Consider the following 18,417-nt stretch of genomic DNA (forward strand, 5'->3'; position numbering starts at 1 on the left):
GCTAAGTTCCAACAGGAGACACTATTCTAGATGATGCACAGGAGGCAAAGCAAACACAGAGAATTTATTTTTTTCAGGATTCAAGTTGAATTGGCACTATAGGCTACTGCCTGTTCACTGACGTTACCAGAAATTCCTATGGAGCTCAGAAAGTGATAATAGACCATGAACTTAAAACCAGACACATCTGAATGTTAAACACATTTTAAAATAAAGACCCAGCAAGGGGAAGAATAGATATTGACAGGACCTTCTTGTGCAGAGCTAAGTAACAGTCAAGCCTACCATTTTCAGAACTACATTCCACTGGAAAACTGTTTTAAGATTCGTATCTAAAACTATCCAGGAAATCAGAAATAAAAGACCACAGATAAAACTGGTATATGTGTTATCTAAACCAAAGTGTTTCTTCTGGAATCAGCTCCAATTCATGTTTTCATATCAATTATTTTTATAAATATACTGCTGTGCCAGTCGAAGTTATTTACCATTTCAAATTTAGTTATATTTATATTCTGTCAACACCCTGTGGATAATTTTGATATTTCAGAAAAGAAGAATACAGATAATGTTGTGAGTTACTCTCCCTCATCCTGCTCTTCTTGGTTTTTGTTTTTTTTTTTTTTTTAATTAAACATTATCAACTTAATCAAGGAGTTACAACCATCTTTCCCTTGTGGTGTGTTGTTTTTGTTGTGTTTGGTTTTTTTTTTTCATTTTTGTTTTTTAAATCTTATTCTTCTACCTAACCCACTGAAGAGTTTAATTTGCCTGGCAAAATAAAATAGGCTTTGGGTTTTACAGTACGGAGGATAAATGCCCTTCCGGCAACATCCACCTTTATAGGTCAACAAAAGATGAAGAATCACTCAAGGTTAGAGAGGACACAGGTAGTCAGTAACTCATCAGAACCTGCAAAACTGATCATTCGATACAGTCAGAACGAGGATATGCTCCGGGCTTTGGTCAGTTGACTGTTTTAAAAGAATTTTCAATGGGTGGGGAAAAACAAACAAACAAAAACCACTGTCCAAATGTACAGACATCATATTTTTTTTAAAAAATAAATACATTAAGCATTACAACAGCAATCTGAGGTCGAAGTGTCAATCTAAAAATTAGGAAGATATCATCCATGTAAATATTGCTCAACTAATAGATGATCTAATCTTAAACTGCATGCCATACAACCAGAAGCAGATGTATATAAGACGTTGAGGAAATGACTAATAATTACTTAATTGGCACTACACTGAGTAATTTTTTTTTTAACCTAATCAGGACCCCTAGTATTAGGCAATAAAAGGAAAAACACACAACTTCTTTGTGGTCACAACAATACTTAGAGTTCTGTATAAATAATAGGCACACACATAGTATTCTAAAGCAATATAATTCAAATCTGGCAATAGGGAGGATCCTGTTAGTTAGGGGAAGAAATACACTGGAATTATTAACCTGAGAACAGCTTCAGAAATTCATAAAGTGTGGAAGTTCTGGCAAAGAAGGAAGAAAAGCCTTCAGCTGAATTTCCATTAGCTGCAGTTTTCTTTCTGATGGAGACATGTTTGGAATTCTGGACAACATAAGTAAGTTTGACTGCTCAAAATCAATAATGTCAAGCTGACATTATAGAACAAAAAAACGTTACCTTAATGGAAGAAAGAAAAGTTTAGGGAGAGGGAGAAAAAGCTAACAGGCACCTTGCACATAAAGATCTAAATGGAGGCTTGTGCAAAATTCTAAATTTAAAGGAAAAGAAAATCAAGTATCTACCAAATGTACCTCATGTTATAATCAATTACCTAATGCAAAATGCTTGAAATAAATCACTTAGTATAGATTATGTCAGCTCTTCTATTACGAGTAAATCCAGGGCCACTCAGAAAGCTTCTTTTAATTGTGTTCTTTGTGGCAACTCCTTCTCCCCTGCCACTCATCATCAGCCCACCTTATACTATCAGTCCCCCAGTGGTAAACCTGAGAAATCAATCTGCTAATGTATAATTTGTAAAGCTTCTCTGACTAACAAATGGATAATTGATTCTTTCACAAATGCTGCATCCCAATGGATATGAAGTGGATGAACAAGAAACATAAGACTGGATTTCACTCCCATTCTGTGAGAAATGCAATATTTACAAGCTAGGAATCTAAACGTTTTAATAGTTGCCTGTGACTTCATGCCTTTTAGCCACGGTTAGCAGGAAAGCAACACACCCATTAGGAGTGTGAAAAGCAAAGCAGTGTTCGATCATACTTACAGCAAAGCTCATTTTACTTCAAAAGGTTCCCAACACTAACACAACCCCCTTAAGCAGCATTTTCATCCATCCTTTAAAAAGAATTTTCAGAAACTTTTCTTAAATTTACCCAAACATTTTTATTTACCTAAGTACACACACATGTATATGTACCCAAAGAAGAAAAACACCCACAGGTCTTTTCTGGTACATTAATATCAATCTTGATCTATATAATGACTACATAAGCTGACCTCCATACTAAGGTAAATTGTATTTACAGAGTTTGAATTGTAATAAAAAGAAACTCTGTCTCCTACAAGTGCCCATTTTTGATTTATTCCTATGTTTTCATCTGCATGACATTCACATAAACAAGCATGTAAACCTCCAATGTACAGTGATCTGACTAATCAACACACTGCTTAAAAAGTTAGCCCACTGGAGTAAGGACCACCATTTTTATGTTTGTATTATTTCCACCATGGTGGAGGTATCCAAGTGCAAAATACAGAAAGTGCCCCAGTTACTGTCATAACTCAGCTAAGATCCTCTCAAAACACAAGCCTTGCTCTAGGTAGGATGAGGAATTTGCTTTGACTAGAGCCCCAACTTTTCAGCTTTTACATCAGTAAATTAGACATTCTATATGCATCAACACCAATGAATTGTGAAAAACAGACAATGCCTCCTTGAAGACTAATGGAAAAAAAAACAACAAAACAAACCTAAGCAAGTGATGAATATTCTCTTTCTCCAAGGGTGCCTTTGCAATCCAAAATTATAACCTTAGCCCACCTGGAAGAAAGCCTAATTTACCTAACTTGTCAAAAAAGGAGTTCTAGTTTTCAGTGTCTCTTCATTCTGGGAAGTGACAGGAGGTGATAACAAATAAATCAGATAGTGAGTCTTTCACTATTAAAAAAAAAAAAAAGTGTGCAACAGCTGAGCACAAAGCACATTGCATGTTGTTTGTCCTGTTTGTTTTGATTTCAGAACACCAATGCCCAGAGATGTCTTACACTGAGGAACTACCTCAAAAAGGACAAAACTGAACCCATACGCTTTTCTTGCCCCAGATGCTTCAGCGCTGCACTGACTTATGCCTATTTTACGTATTTGTAGAGTTTTACTGATACAATAGAGGGAAAAGCAACTGAGAAAAGCAACTGAGAAAATCAAATCCTGATGCTGTATCATGTTTACTTATACAAGGCAAATAGTACACACATACCTATGTGTTCATACACAACCGACAAGCATAATATAGCAACACACAAAGGCTTTAACAGAAAAGGCAGCTTTAAAACTTACAGAAAAAGCTGTTCACCACTGCATGCAATAGAAGTAGTACACTCTGAATTTACAACACTTAAATTTTCATTTGATGAAAATTTACTAATATCCACACCAAAGAGGTTTTGTTCAACAATACTGGCAGCTAAATTCTGATAAGTAAGTGAGGATTCCTGCTCCAGTGCTTTTCCTGTAACACTCTTGAATCTGTCATGCTCCAAATGAAAAATGGGAAATTATATTGAAGAAAAGGGAGGGGGGAAAAGCTGGGGAGAATGACAAGGTCTGGGACACAGAACAATAACAACATTAACTTTTATTTTGTCTGTGGAAAGGCAGACCTTGCCTACAAAACAAAAAAAGCAAGATCTCAAAAGCTTGTCTAAAACTAAGGAAATATGAGGACGAGGAATCTCTCATATGCAGTCTGAGAAAGTGAGAAAGATCAAAAAAAGCCTACAGTGATTTCAATATTTTCCACATGGGTGAATCCCCTAATCTTGTTCATCAACTATAGGGACTAGGAGAGAAAAAAATCCAAGGAAAAAAAAATTAACAAGGGATCTCCCTAAATCTGTAGTAGTTGCTAGATAATCAGAATGCTTGTCTAGGAATGATGGAACTATTACTGAAAACAAATCTATACTGAAACCCTACACTGCTTCCTAGCAGAGTTTAACCATTAGATAATACCTGATGGATTCAAAGTTGAATCTCTTTTCTTTTAAAACACTGGTGTGTAAGGGAATATCCTCCGGGGAGCTCTGTGCCAAAGTAAACCAATTACTCCTGTTTCCTCCTCTCCCCAGGTCCCCTTCACCATCCACTATGTAACTCCAGGGCTTCAGCACTGGTATGTCCTAAGCCTGCCTCTAGTTCTGTGGTGCTCTGTGTATTAAAGCCACCTGAGAACATGAAGCAATACTCCCCACCACACACCCATGGGGAGAGCTGAAGTACAGGTGGAGGACGGAGGAAGTGCTGCAGGCAGTGCCTACGTACATGCTCCTTGGTAGACTCAACAGCATTGGAGAAGACTATACCAAGCAGCCCAGAGGTTCCCCTCACTCATTTCTCTAACTGCTTTCTTTTCAGAACAGCTCCCCAAGCACAATGAACTTGAAGAATTCATCACTGAGCATTAACTTTCCACACAGGCTACTGAATTATAAATGGGCTTTGAATAATAATAATAATAATAATAATAATAATAATAATAATAATAATAATAATAATAAACCTCTGATGATGAAACTTAAGGGGGTATTTTCACAGCTTGTTTCTTACAGAATACCACCACCGCTGTCATTAATGTATTTAACAGGATTTTGTAGAATTCAGTCCACCGAAGTAGAAAGTATGAGATTTTTCTCCATTTCTTGATACGCCACATTTTAGAGATGTGACTGATGAGAGGCCAACCAGGTCATACAGTGCAACTTCTTGTCAAGACAGGTTTTCTTTTTAGAGATTATATTTTCTTGATGCTTGGACCAAACAACTTTTAAAGAAGCAAGGAGGCTCTTGACTATTCTTCTTAGGGGTCATGCATTGTTGTGCCAACTTCATTTCCAGGAAGGCTTTAACAACAACCATGACGTTCATCTCACTCTGTGACCTAACACAGGACAGAGGATACAACCACGTGGAGCCTGGCGTCCCTGCTTCTCCATACATTCCATGATGTAGCCATTATTTTCTTCACAACTACATAGTTTTGTTCCTTCTATCACCTCCTGCAATGAAAAACTGCACTAAGTGTTTTCTCCAGTTATTTTAGCCTCTTAACCATTCCACTACAGACAATCATCCCAACCCAGTGCCTACTGAAATCATAGAATCACAGAATATTTTGGGTTGGAAGGGACCTTCAAAGGTCATCTAGTCCAACCTCCTTGCAATGAACAGGAACATTTTCAACTCGATCAGGTTGCTCAGAGCCCTGTCCAGCCTAGCCTTGAATGTCTCCAGGGATGGAGCATCTACCTGGGAAACCTGTGCCAGTGTTTCACCACAAAAACTTTCTTCCTCATGTTTAGACTGAATCTCCCCTCTTCTAGTTTAAAACCATCACCCCTTGTCCTGTCCTAACACACCCTGCTGAAAAAGTCTGTGGCCATCCTTCTCATAGGCTCCTTTTATGTACTGAAACCAGTGAAAAGGATCTCTCACTAATGTAATCAGACAGAAGCAGAAATATTCTAAGGGCGGGAACTGGCTTTCCTGGCTGAAAATGACATAAGTAGTCATGTTCCTGGCATAGTTAAATATTACACTGGGTGATCAATGCTGAAGTTAAGCCAATAGCTAGAGCTGAAGTACCATTTTCCATGTAAACATTCAGTGATCAAAACTGGTACGGATTGGCAAAAGCAAGAGCTATATGCAAGAACAAATACATTTCCTGCTTACTGAACGCACTGTATTCTCCTTGGACACCCAACTCTGGAACTTCATTTGCAATTATATCATCTGGGAAAGTCTCACAAACCCATCAGAAATACTCAACAATGATCAACGTTGGCTGTCTGATTCTTAACAGGATCCTAAAAATGTCTGCAAATCAAAAAGATGGGGGAAGAGGGAGGAGAATACTCACACAAGTAGAAACTATGGATCATGAAGTGCAGTGTAACTTACTGTAAGAGGCATATTGTGTGCCACTGTGACAGTGAGACAGGGAAAGCTGAATGTGAAGATGAATTGATCCTGTGCAACTTCCTCAACGCATTTACATACAAAGAGGCTCTATTTCAATACTAGCGAAGTGCAGACATGACTGCTTATAATAAACTTTAAATAAAGTAGATCAGAAAAGCCAACAGATTCATTCATTCCTCCATCTTTACCCTGCTCACATTTCACAGCTCCTGTCTTCAAAACTGCCAAGACCTGCAGCAACTACAGACTTCAATTAGCAGCCAGTTTTGGTTACAGTGGTGAACCTTCCAACACCAAAATACCACCGCTGAAATTTCTTATCCTTTTAATTCTCTGTGTCACAAGACACTGAGTGGAACTACCTTCCTCAGCAAGATCACAGGGGAGATGGCCAGTGTGAAAGCAGCTACTTTGGTCAGCAGCCACTCTGAGGCTATTAGCACCCAAGACTGGTCAAATCTGGACTGTCCACATTTAGCATTCCATCAGGAGTGCAGTAAACAACTGCTACGCACACTGTCATGTCTTTTAAAATAAATAAGTCTCATCCTGCAGAAAGGAATCTTTATTAGATTTGCAAAGTTCATTATCAATAGTATCTTAGTCCCTATGGGAAAAAATACTTAGTTTTGCCTTCATGTTTTGTTCATCATATTATGCCCCTGTTATGTCATTCTGTGTTTTTAATACTGCTGCATTTTTATTGTTAATGGAAACAAAGGGCTGTAGCTCTATCATTAATGTCAACTTGTATAAAAAACATTGTCCTCTAGAACTCAGTTGCTTTGGACTTTCTAACTAGGAAAACATTTTCTAATGCAAATAATATTTTATTAATGCCAGAACTCTGAATAATTCTGACAAGCAAACTGCTATTATTTTGTATATGTGCACGCAAGTGCCTGCCTTCTGTATAGAGGAAAATGCCATCCAGGTATAATATGCCATTTGAAAGGAAAGCAGCAGTATACTAGCTTCTTAGGAATCAAACCATTCCAAATCCTTCCTATGCTTTTAAAGGTTGTAAGGGTTTAGAAAATGCACATCTGTGTTATCGGGCTTTTATGAAAAGACTTCATCAGTGCTACCTGAAAGCAGCTGTTTCATTGCTGCTAATAAAAACTCTACAGCAACTTGGCCCAGTGGTCCAGCTGTATGTCAGCAAAGAGCGTTTAGGGAGGGTAGGAGACAGAAGTGGCACAATAGGCTTCTGAGATGAGTGGAAAAAGGAAACGGTGAACCACTGACTGTGTGTCTTGTGCCAGTCAATATCACCTGGTCAAACCAGAAAGTTCCCAGTAGGACAGAGGCATCCGTGAGATGGTGAGAATCCGTGGCTTTTCGAGTACCAACAAGTAGTAAAAGACGGAACAAACTAGCAGCATCATGTCTTTCTTGTCAGCAACTAAGCCTCTGGAAGGCACAGAGAAGTGTGTTCCTTATTTAACAGTTGCTTGAAATTTGTTGGGAGTCTTTAAGAGTTAATTACACCCTAGAAAGGTAATCTTTTGCTTAAACCAGGGATGAAAAAAATATTATTGTGCATGGTTGTTCAATGTTTTTGAAATTAGAAAGTATGTTCCTGTGTTTTTTTTAAAAGCAAATAAATTTTATTGCCTAATATTGTTGTCAAATTATAGTGCATAGGGCAATTTTTTAGAGAAAAGGTCAGCAACAGTTGCAAACACAAATTACATTTTCTAAATAATCACAAGACATAGTATGCATTCAAACAGCAGATGTTACCAAACCTGGATGGTGAAAGAAAAAAAAAAATGTTTTGAGGATTTTGATGTTTCTGCATAATGTCACAAATAATTTTGCCAAAAAATGTTTGAAAATGCCACATGGCAATTCACTTAGCAGAATTATAGTAAGGTCATCTACTTGATCTTTCACAAAAATAGACTCAGATTTTCTACAAGGTCTGATAAAAAAAAATAAAAAACACACTGGAAACTTTGCCCTTTCACTGCTGTATTAAGTACCATAGCAGTAATGTCCTTCATCTTTAGCGTTCTCCCAAAATGAGATCATTTTACTTAGAATTTTCCAGATTTTTTTTTTGAGAACACACCAAATCTGATAGGATCCTACCAAGTCAAGAGAAACTGAGCTATTTGCTATGTCTAGATGATTGTGACAAAACAATATTCAGTCACAGCCCTTTAACATCATTATCAGGTGACATTAACAAAATCTTAGTGAAATCAGGGACATTAAAGAGGGCTGCTAAGGTACCTTAAACATAACACCTTTAAAATTGGTCATGAAATGCGACTGACAGACAACAGGATACCCACTCTGTAGAAAACTGATTGACACTGGAGAACATAAAGGAAACTTCTTCCTATGCATCTATGTCAAAAAAATAAAGGAAAAAGAACGTGCATTTGGAGAGTAATGAAGCTGTAAGAAAGATCATTCAGTCTGAGGATGGGGCTGATATCCTTCTATAAAGAAGGGAGATGGGCAACATAGCTGCTAGTTCAAAAGACAATGAAGAAACAAATGCAGTACCAGAAAGAGCTGATGAAGTACTTTGGCTTTATACTTTAAATGAAATTAATTTAACCCACAGCATACATGTTACTGTTTGTGACCACACAAGCATGTGTTTGACTTGTATGAGCTAACATCATTCAAGAAATAGATGTCTGGACCATACAAGACCTTCTGTAGCTGAACCCACACTCCCAACTAAACTTTTTACATTATTCTGCTCTAAGCTACAGTTATTGCAAGCTACAAGCCTGAAAGAATAAATGGTCATGCTTTCCTCATTTTTCAGCTTATAAAAATTAATCATACATTATACTACAATTGTTTACACCTCCTATATTTCATTCATACTCCAAGCAACATTTCTAGTAATAACAAATGCCTTCAACATCTATCTGATCTCTTTATTTAAGTAAAAATTTATGCAACGCTCCCTTCAAAGGAAAGTTAGTGGATACAAAGACGATAGGCAAAACATCTATGAGACATGTTTTGGTTTCAGTCATGTCAGACAAGAAACTTTTCTAGACCTATGGAATAACTGCTCTGATGTGACAATTTTTGCCAGTGTAGTACCTCACTTCTCAGCCAATGACAGCGACACCCAGGGACACCACAATTCCTGTCAAGGAAGGGCCCTAATCCTCAACAGCTCCAGGTCACAAACAACCTAATAAATACAGCATCAGGACAAACATTGTAAGACATACTTTCCAAGGCTTTATGACATCCAAAAAGACAAACTCGAAAGGCCATCTGAGTTACTCCCACAGTTACTGTAAAAACCTCTGGATTTCCAAATCATCGCAAGTTATAATGAAAAGATGGGTAGACAGATGTAGAAGAAGGCCTGTTAAACTGGGTGTAGACATCCAAGTCTTAAAAGCAAGATCCCAAAACATGTCACTTTTCTCCAGTTTTTTCATTTGGCAGAGCTAGGGGTTAACTTAAAGCATTTAAGACATAGGACTGCACCACCCATTTGGGTGGGAGGTCCCATTGAGGGGAAGGAAGCCTGTCTGCTGCATATACACTTGCTCCTATCAAAAACTTCATTTTTTCCTTTGGGTTTTGGAGACTACATTTATAGCAGTATGCTTGGTTTTGTACAAAACACAGGATTTCAGCTTCAAATTATAACAGGCGCAGTGACACTTTGCAAACACTAACACACAGCTACCCAGATCTTTACTCTAAGTTCTGTTGCTTCATTTCCTAACCAAGTCTTCTGTGTCTGAAAGTGACAACTAAAATGATGTAGTTAAACAGGGAATTTTAAGTAGTCTGTCAAAATAAGTGACATTTATAGCATCTTAGTCTTAAACTTTCATGTAAAGTTCCATTCAAAATAACTTCCTCATTATACAATCAAATGCTTAAAGATACCCTCCCCATTGAAAGATGCCGCATTATCTGTTACAGCATCAGTGGGCTCTGCATCATCTCCAACACCATTTAGTGCTTAAACAACAGCTGCTTCCTCATTAGGAAATACGCTTTTCTCTTTAGCAATCAAACCCTTTGAAAAGCACATCAAGTCAACCAAAACCTCTGACATTTTCTTTGCAACCTGCTGGGGTATCAGCAAAACCAACAGGCTGGTGAGTGCTGTAACTTTAACAGATCCGAGGGCAACAATACACCATGGAAGGAACTGCCCTTTAATTTTTCAAGGTAGCAGAGATGACCTAGTGATTTTGGATTTCTGCCACTCCAATTAAAACAAAATAAAAAAAATGTTTAGTACTACACAATGTGAGACAATTGGGGGGGGGGAAAAAAAAAAAGAAAAAAAAAGGTGAGGCCAGGAAAGAAATAAGTGGAAAAAGAAATGCTCTGAGAAGGGGCCTCTACTTAAAGTTTCATTCTTCCTGAAATTCTAGCACTCTTGAACAGCTCACAAGCGTTGCATGCTAAAAGGACTTCAATTTCTTTGTGCTAATAGAAGCTTCAAAACACTATTTACATTGTTGTTTAGGCTCATGCATCACCTCTGAAATACCTCTGATGCATTAAACATTTAAATCCCCCCTACTTGTAAAATAGAAGACATTTCCCCTTCTCACCGAGTATCACGGGCACCAGCCAAGACTTCTTACAATTTTTGCTTTAAGTTTGATGTTTATTAGAAGACCGGAATGGGGGCAGATTTTCTTGCCCTTTGAAAGGTTTTTGATTTGTTACTTAACTAAACATGTTTGTACAGCTTTCTTCATATCTACAAGTCCTTAATCCACAAGATGTCAGTTGAGGCGATAATTATATTAATAAATTGTAGACAGTCTAAAAAGAAAAGAAAGATGGTGAGGCATTTGGAATTAACATGCTGTGAATCAGTCCTGCATCATCCTTTGTCAGTGGCATTAGCAGGCTTTTTTCCCCTCTTCCTGTTGCCTTTTAGTAATAATTTTCAGTGCGTTTGACACATTTCATCTCACTCAATGCACTGAACCCTAATACAAGAGAACACCAGTTTGTCAAACATACGTTATTTGAGGATGCATATCAGTTAATCTTAGGCGGCTGACATTGTCAAAGACAGCCACACCGGCAGGAGCTGCAAACACGCCAGGCAAGGAGGAAAGGGGGATGATGCGAAAGTACCAACCTGGCTGCTGAGACAGCAGCACCACCCAAAGCCAAAGGCCAAAGCCCCCAAATTCCTGTCTCTGGATTCTCCACAAACCGAAAGTGCCCCATGCCAGTTTCAAAGCACATTTTGCAAACCTGAAATGACTGGACGTCTGCCCAGCACAGGACCCAGCATCAAGCATTTTAGGAGCAAGGTGAGAGCAAGGCCGTTCCGAAAAGACTTTCTAGTTGTCTACCTCAGTTTCACAGAAGCCTCTGTGAATATTTATGGGTCAAAGTACAGCACGTGATTAAGTCTTTGTAATACCAGGGCCAGTATTTGCAACTCAGCATACCCACGTTGTTTTGCTGCTATGGACATTACAGAATGAAGTCCTAAAAGGTTTTTTTTCTAAACAATAAAAACCAAACAAAAATGTTACAATAGCATAACTTCTAGGGAGGCCATTACATTTTAGTGTTTCTTACAGCTGCCTTTAGCAATTTAAAATGCTAAATGCATTCAGCCTTGAACAGGAAGATCATAATTAAAAAATTGGCCATTTTGGAGATTATGCAACATACCTGTGAGGTTTTTTCCCCTCAAAGCTCACAGGAGCTGGAGACATTATAAAGTAATTATGCTGCAAACCCCTTGAGACCAGTCTCTATTTCTGTTTTACAATTTGACCAATATGGAAAATAAATGATTTATTATAAAAACAAAATTCTCATTTCTTTGATTTTCAAGCCCATTTATGTTATTGAACATGGCTACCTGAGATTAGGAAAGAAAAATGGAAATCAAGAGGACTATGACAGTAGTAATGGTATTTTTCTACATATATGTCATATGAACTTGCTATTAAAATAAATTTTTTTAGAAAGGTTAAAATAAAAACCTCTCTCCCCCTTCTGGTTTATTTCACACATTACCACTACTTAGGATGTAGTGACTTTTAAAGTTTCCTGCCTATTATTAGCTTTTTCTATTTACACATTAAACAGACTTTTTTTTTTTTATTTCCCTACTTGGCTTTAAAAATAAGTAAAACCCTGAAAAATTCCGGTAAAGACTCATACGCAGAACAATTCTTTGAATTACATAACTGATTTACTTCAGACAAAGGGATTCATGTTGCTATCCTTGCTATTCATTTTCTGCCTTCTCATAGGACAGTAAACATTTGCTGAAAAGACTCTTTCAAAAAGAAAAATCTGTAAAATTCATTCCCTGGATAAACTGTTTACTGGAAACAATTCCAAGATTTTAGTGGTAATATTGCTTGCTGTTTAATGAGAGACTACTTTATTTCCTCAGAACAATCTTTATACATTACTAATTTCCAGAAAATAGTAACAACAGATCCTTCTCCTACTTACAACTTCAGGGTAAAACCATATCTGCCATTCCACCAGTGGAAACACTTCTCAGAAGGAATTTGCTCATTTTGGACCCAACAGAGAACCAGAGAAAAATACCACTAGGGAAAAAACTCTTTGCCCGAGGGCATTTACAAGGAATGCTTTACACCTACAGGACTTCAGAAGAGACTCACCTCCTTCTCAAGAAAGGCTTAGGTTTTATTTGGGTTTCACTATACGGCAATGCACTAATGCAAATCCCCAAGGACCAGAGACAGTGAACAGGCGTTGGTAGGAGAGAACAGAAGGAAGAGCCCACCAAACATTTTGATAGCAACATCTCTAGTCTGCAGCGCAAGATCATGAAAAGTTCAGGTTAGAAGGAAAATATTCTGACATAGAGCAGCCAGTTCAGAACAAACTGTCTAGAGGTTCAGCAGCTGACAACATTCAGTCAGAAAACTTCTCTGCTCAAGCAGCCAAGGATATCACAGGGCTGCTTTGTTTCTCACACAGGCAGCTTACTCTGTTCTACAACACTTAGTTCCTTGGAAAACTTTTCTTTTGAAGATAAGTGGTCCTAGACAAAAATAATTTTTCTTCAAACTATAAAAAAGAAAAAAAGAAGCACCCTTTCCATCTGATACATAATATAATTTATCCCTTGCACTGAAGACATGTATGTTACAAAAAGAAACAGAAACATTAAGAATCTAATCCAAGAAACATTTCTTTTTCCTATTCTACATCTCAAATGCAGTTTGTACTCAAACAATAGGTTAAAAAATAAATAGGTGCCATATCTTTAAGAAGAAATGGCACAAAAATCTTCATCTTGAAGCAGGCCAAGTTTGGAAAACAGATAACCGAGTAAGCACTGTGGAGCAGAAGGTGGTTTATACAGTCCAAACTTAACTTCATGATAAGAAACCATCCTGCCAGCAGACACTGGTAAGACTTTTTATTAAAGAGAAGCAAAGAACAGAATATCAGATTTCAGTGGGTGGGCATAAAGAGGATGGAGGGATTTGGTTTTATAGTTTTTAGTAGAAAACAGGTCCCCTTGCTCTACACCTAAGCAGTGCCCGAAGTCTTTACAGAAAGAGGATTTCACCTTTAGGAACCAGTGTGGGAGAACAGTGCCTTGGTGATGAAGTTAGGAAAAAAAATGTCAGTTCTACAAATGAACTCTTCCAAGTGTCTGACACAGAGTGGAACGAATACCAGTCTAAGGCATTTAATGCCTGACTCAATAGAAAATCTCCACATCATTTGAGTGAGTCTTTGAGTCAGTCTTTTACCGCAAAAATAGAAAAGAAGAATTCAGGTACGCTTTAATCTGGCCTGCCACAAATACATTACTTCAGAGAGAAAGAAACTGTATCTTTAGCAAGTAGCATACATGTAAAGTAATCTGAACTGTAAGGGAGACACCAAAAGCTTCTCCTCTTTCGAAATGCAGTGAGCATCTCCTCTGTGGGGCTGACGAACATAAAGTTAAAAGAAACAGGATAAGATAATTAGCTAGACTTTCATTAATACCCAGTAAGGTCATTGTAAATTTGACCAATGCTACATAGAACATTTCCTTTGTCTTCCTCCTACCTCCCATGGAAGACAGGGCATTTGGAAATTAGATATTTAAAAAAAAACAAAAAACAACAACAACAAATATCCACAGTTAAAAGGAACTTTAAATACTCTAGAACAGAGCTCTAAATTTGGCATTTCATTCATCCTCTAATATTAAGAACCAGAATAAAGAAAACATCTGCTGCTTCTCCTTCAATCAATACAATCCCTTAAGAGTCCACGTTTCAAAACATTCACATAAAATATTAGCATTATACATTTGCAGTAGATAAACTGAACCAGCAAGGCAATCAATCAATTTTCAATTACTTGTAGCAACTAGATAAGATGATAGTGCACACACTAACAACTGACAATAGTCACATAATGAGCAGGCTCATGCCTTGTGGTAGTTGTGTGTCTCTGCGGTACATAATTAATAATAGCCATTTAAAATCATAAATATGTATTTCCTCTTCTATCTTCATGAAGAAAGTTTATTATATGTAAACTAAGATGTGCTCATCACAAAACTATCCAGTGTAACTTCTTTTTGCAAGGACCATACTCTGCTTCTTATGTTATGGGGAGGGAGTTAATGAAATGCCTTAGTAAAATTACAGGTGTAGCAAGAGCATTAACTTATTTATCAATTAGCACATCACACCATTTTTACACCCCAGTAGATATGTTCTGAATAATGCCATACTTACAACATCAAACTTCTGTGTGATGTTCCCCTGGACATCAAGTAAATAAACTTTGCCATAATGTGTTCCCAGTGCCAAAAACTGTAAAAGAAACAGACTGATTACATAAACACAAAGACATCACAACCAAAACTACAGCAATGCCAAATGAACTTTGGGATGTTTGGCAGATTGATGATTAGCAGCACCTAGAAAAAAAAATGAAACAAAACAAAAATCAAAAAACCAATACAACCACACTGCCTTCTACAGACAAAGCTTATTTTAACTCCACCTAAAGAATAAAACAGGGCCTTAAGCCCATATTACTGCGATAGTGCAAGTTAGCTGTCAGAATGAGTCATGAGGACCCTCATCCACCGACAACTAACGGTGTGTCTGCAGTCCGTACACACTGCCTGATGGACTGTGGCAGCAAATTAAAAATGCAGCGTGAAAGCCAGGACCAACACAGCCCTGAACTAGTTCCTCGATCCTTTCCGCAGCTTTGTTTTAATCATAACGGTTTCTGTCGGACTTTATGTTCAATTCTCCATCGTTAACATAAAACCCAAACATTCAAACGCAGCATAAGGCCACCAGTAAGCCACCGGTAAAACACTGCTGAATTATGGAAGGTCTCTAACAGTGTGTTTAAGCACACAGATAACCACTGGGTTTGCCTTCCTTCACACAGTACTCCTGCGTTGAACACTCTTAAGACAAATACACTTCTCCTTAGAAGTCTCAGGAATTTCATTCTAAAAAACAGCAGCAAAATAAAGAAATCTCCACACAAATGCATGCTATCACAAACTTATTTTGATACAAACAAGAAGGGAATTGATTCTGAAAGATCTGCTGATAATTGAACCATGTGAATTACACCATATAGAGAAAAGGAAGAACTTCAGTACTACCTGATTTATGACATAGCTTTCTTTTATTCCCCCCCTCCTTTCAGCATTACTCAAATAGTCTAGGCTCCTCAATTCTCTGTATTTCACTGCATGTGAGCATGCTTCATTGCAACCTATAATGAAATGCTCAAATTTACAGGCACTGTTAAGCGTGTCAGTCAGGCAGCACAATCTTTAAAAAATAACCTTACAGAAAGTCAAGGTTTAAAAGGATTTATCAAAATGGAATTGCTTAAAATGAAATTTCAGTTCAAGCACTTAAAATATGAAGCTACATTAAAAGGAGTCAAAAAAGGGAAAGAAGGGGTTCATTAGAAATTCATCCCCTGCAATGCCTTTCACTCCTGCAAGGTTGCCTTTTTTCAGGAAGAAAAAAGTCCCCCGGGTAAAAAAATCAATACTGGTTAATAAAACATCAGGTGTGCAGACATAACTAGGTATGACTATTCCACTGCAGAGGCCTGCCTGAATGCACCAGGTGCCATGACGATTAGTCATCCAGTGCAGACAGCAAGCCTGGTGAAAATATGATGCTTTAGCAGTGAAAAGAAAAGAAATAATTCTGGGGGGAAATTAGTCTGGATACAGAAGCCAGATTTTCGGGATTCCCAGCAAAGTTAAACTGCTTTAATCAGGGGCATATTTTACATAGTACAGCATAATTTTGCTAATGATGACTTTTTAGCAGGGCTTCTCCTGCTCTTGCAGTGAAGGAAAAAAAAAAAAAAAAGAAAAAAAGAACAAAACAGAATACACCCTTGCAAAACCTATAACCCAGCTTCCTTTTTAAGCTGTTTTAAGAGACCTGTTCCTAAAAGACTCCAGTGCCTGGCTTCTAACAATATTGATCCTTCTCATAAATAGTGTATCTAGTTCACTGGAAAACTAAAAGTGCTGGGATACTTAAACAGCTTTCCTGTATAGTCACTCTTTGTGACACTATAGTTAAAGCTCTGTCTGTGCACGTCCTTATAGAAAAATCATGTTAATATCTTGGCTTTCAAAATTTACCTGAGGCTCAGGAAAAAAGGTAACACAAACAAGCCACAGACCAGTAGGAAATGCTTGCCAATTTCCCAAGTATCTGTGTAATTCTAAGTTGTCCAAAACATTTTGAAAAGACTTATTGTTTTCATTCACACAGTTAAAATATAAGCTTCATCTTAAGAGCTTCTTGAGCCATGGCAACAGTCCTTTGAGTAAAAGAAACACAGCACATGTCAATCTAAAAATATATCCAAATAATAGAGACAGATCCCTCAACAGTAACTGTTACGGAGCTGCTACTGGCTGTGAAAAATTATACATTCAGAAAACAGCTATTATGTTTTACATACTAATAGTTTCATGACAAATCACTAACTCATACTTTCAGATGCTCTTCAGCATTCCTCAATATTTTAAAATGTTATTCAGTATTTATACAAAACTCAGAAAATAAAAAAGCAATTGTTTAAATCCTAAAGAAACATAAGAAGTTTCTCCTTGTAAGAACAAAAGAATGATTCTTTGTAAAATTTATTTACTTTGCATTGTCCATCACTTTCTCTATTTCATTTTCTTGAATGTCTCAAAGCTTTCCAGTATTGGAAGATGTGCATTCCCTCTCCTTGTTTTTAACACACTGAATCAGGAACAGGGAAGTGTTAGTATGACACCCCCCAACAAAATAAAAGCCAAAGCAAACAGCCATATTAACAGAAACTCAGCTGTCTTCCACAGCTCCATATATGCTAAGCTGGGCCATAGCATGATCAAGTTTGTCTTCAGTGATTCAGCCTGTTCAAATAAGCACAGTATACGCCAATTTCTCTTCTGAATAGAGGACAGTTGGGACTGTATCCCAATTCTAGTTCATAATATTGCCCATAAATGAAACTGAGTGAGCATTTTCCCAATGGCTTACATAAACATCCTATCCAACAAATCACTGCACCTTGAATTCCCACCTCATTTTCTACCTGAGAAAGTGTGCACTGTTCAACGCAAGTTTACCATTAATTTTGCTTACATTAGTGTTGGCTTGCACTGCACTTCTAGATTTGGCAGCAGTTCTACACAGAAATATACTGATGGATTATAAGCACAGATAAATATCAAGCAGAAGTTCTATCACATAATACCTTTTCATGCACCGTCATGCAGCTGGCTGCATCCTTCTGGAGAATTTCAGTCACTCCATTAGAAAGTCGTTCATACTTCAGCTTAGGTTCTTCTTCACTCTCATCCTCCTAAATTTTTAAGAATGTATGGAAAAGGGAGCAAAACAAACAAACATTTAGAAGTTCATTTTAAGTAAAGACGAATTAAAAGATATGCCAAAACTATCACACAGCAACAGGCGAAGATGGATCACTATTATCTCGCAACAACAGCCATTCCAATCAGAAGCCAAACTTCCACATTTTTATCATTGGACGGGGCTTGGGTTGTGTTTTTTTGTTATTAATTTCTCTTTTCACTCCAAAGTTCTGGGTGCAAAGACTGTATAGCAGCATATCAATTCAGCTGTAAGAGGCACTTAGTTGATATCCAAAAAGCAGGAAGAAATGTATGTGTGTACGTTAGTCATTCCCAATTTAGAAGAAAAATATAAAA

The 18,417-nt window shown here is 37.4% G+C and overlaps 1 protein-coding gene across 1 annotated transcript in view; it reads right to left on the minus strand.

Annotated features, from left to right (window-relative positions):
- The window catches only part of VPS41 (VPS41 subunit of HOPS complex), a 105,656-nt gene that overhangs the window by 68,235 nt on the left and 19,004 nt on the right, over window positions 1-18,417 (minus strand). The window contains exons 3-4 of the mRNA XM_082044242.1: window positions 17,943-18,050; window positions 14,924-15,001 (exon numbers count right to left, since the gene is read on the minus strand). Of these exons, the coding sequence (XP_081900368.1) occupies window positions 14,924-15,001; window positions 17,943-18,050 (186 nt within the window). The remainder of the gene's footprint in view (window positions 1-14,923; window positions 15,002-17,942; window positions 18,051-18,417) is intronic.

The sequence above is a fragment of the Streptopelia decaocto genome (genome assembly GCF_964273445.1).
Source record: "Streptopelia decaocto genome assembly, chromosome: 2".
Taxonomy (NCBI): domain Eukaryota; kingdom Metazoa; phylum Chordata; class Aves; order Columbiformes; family Columbidae; genus Streptopelia; species Streptopelia decaocto.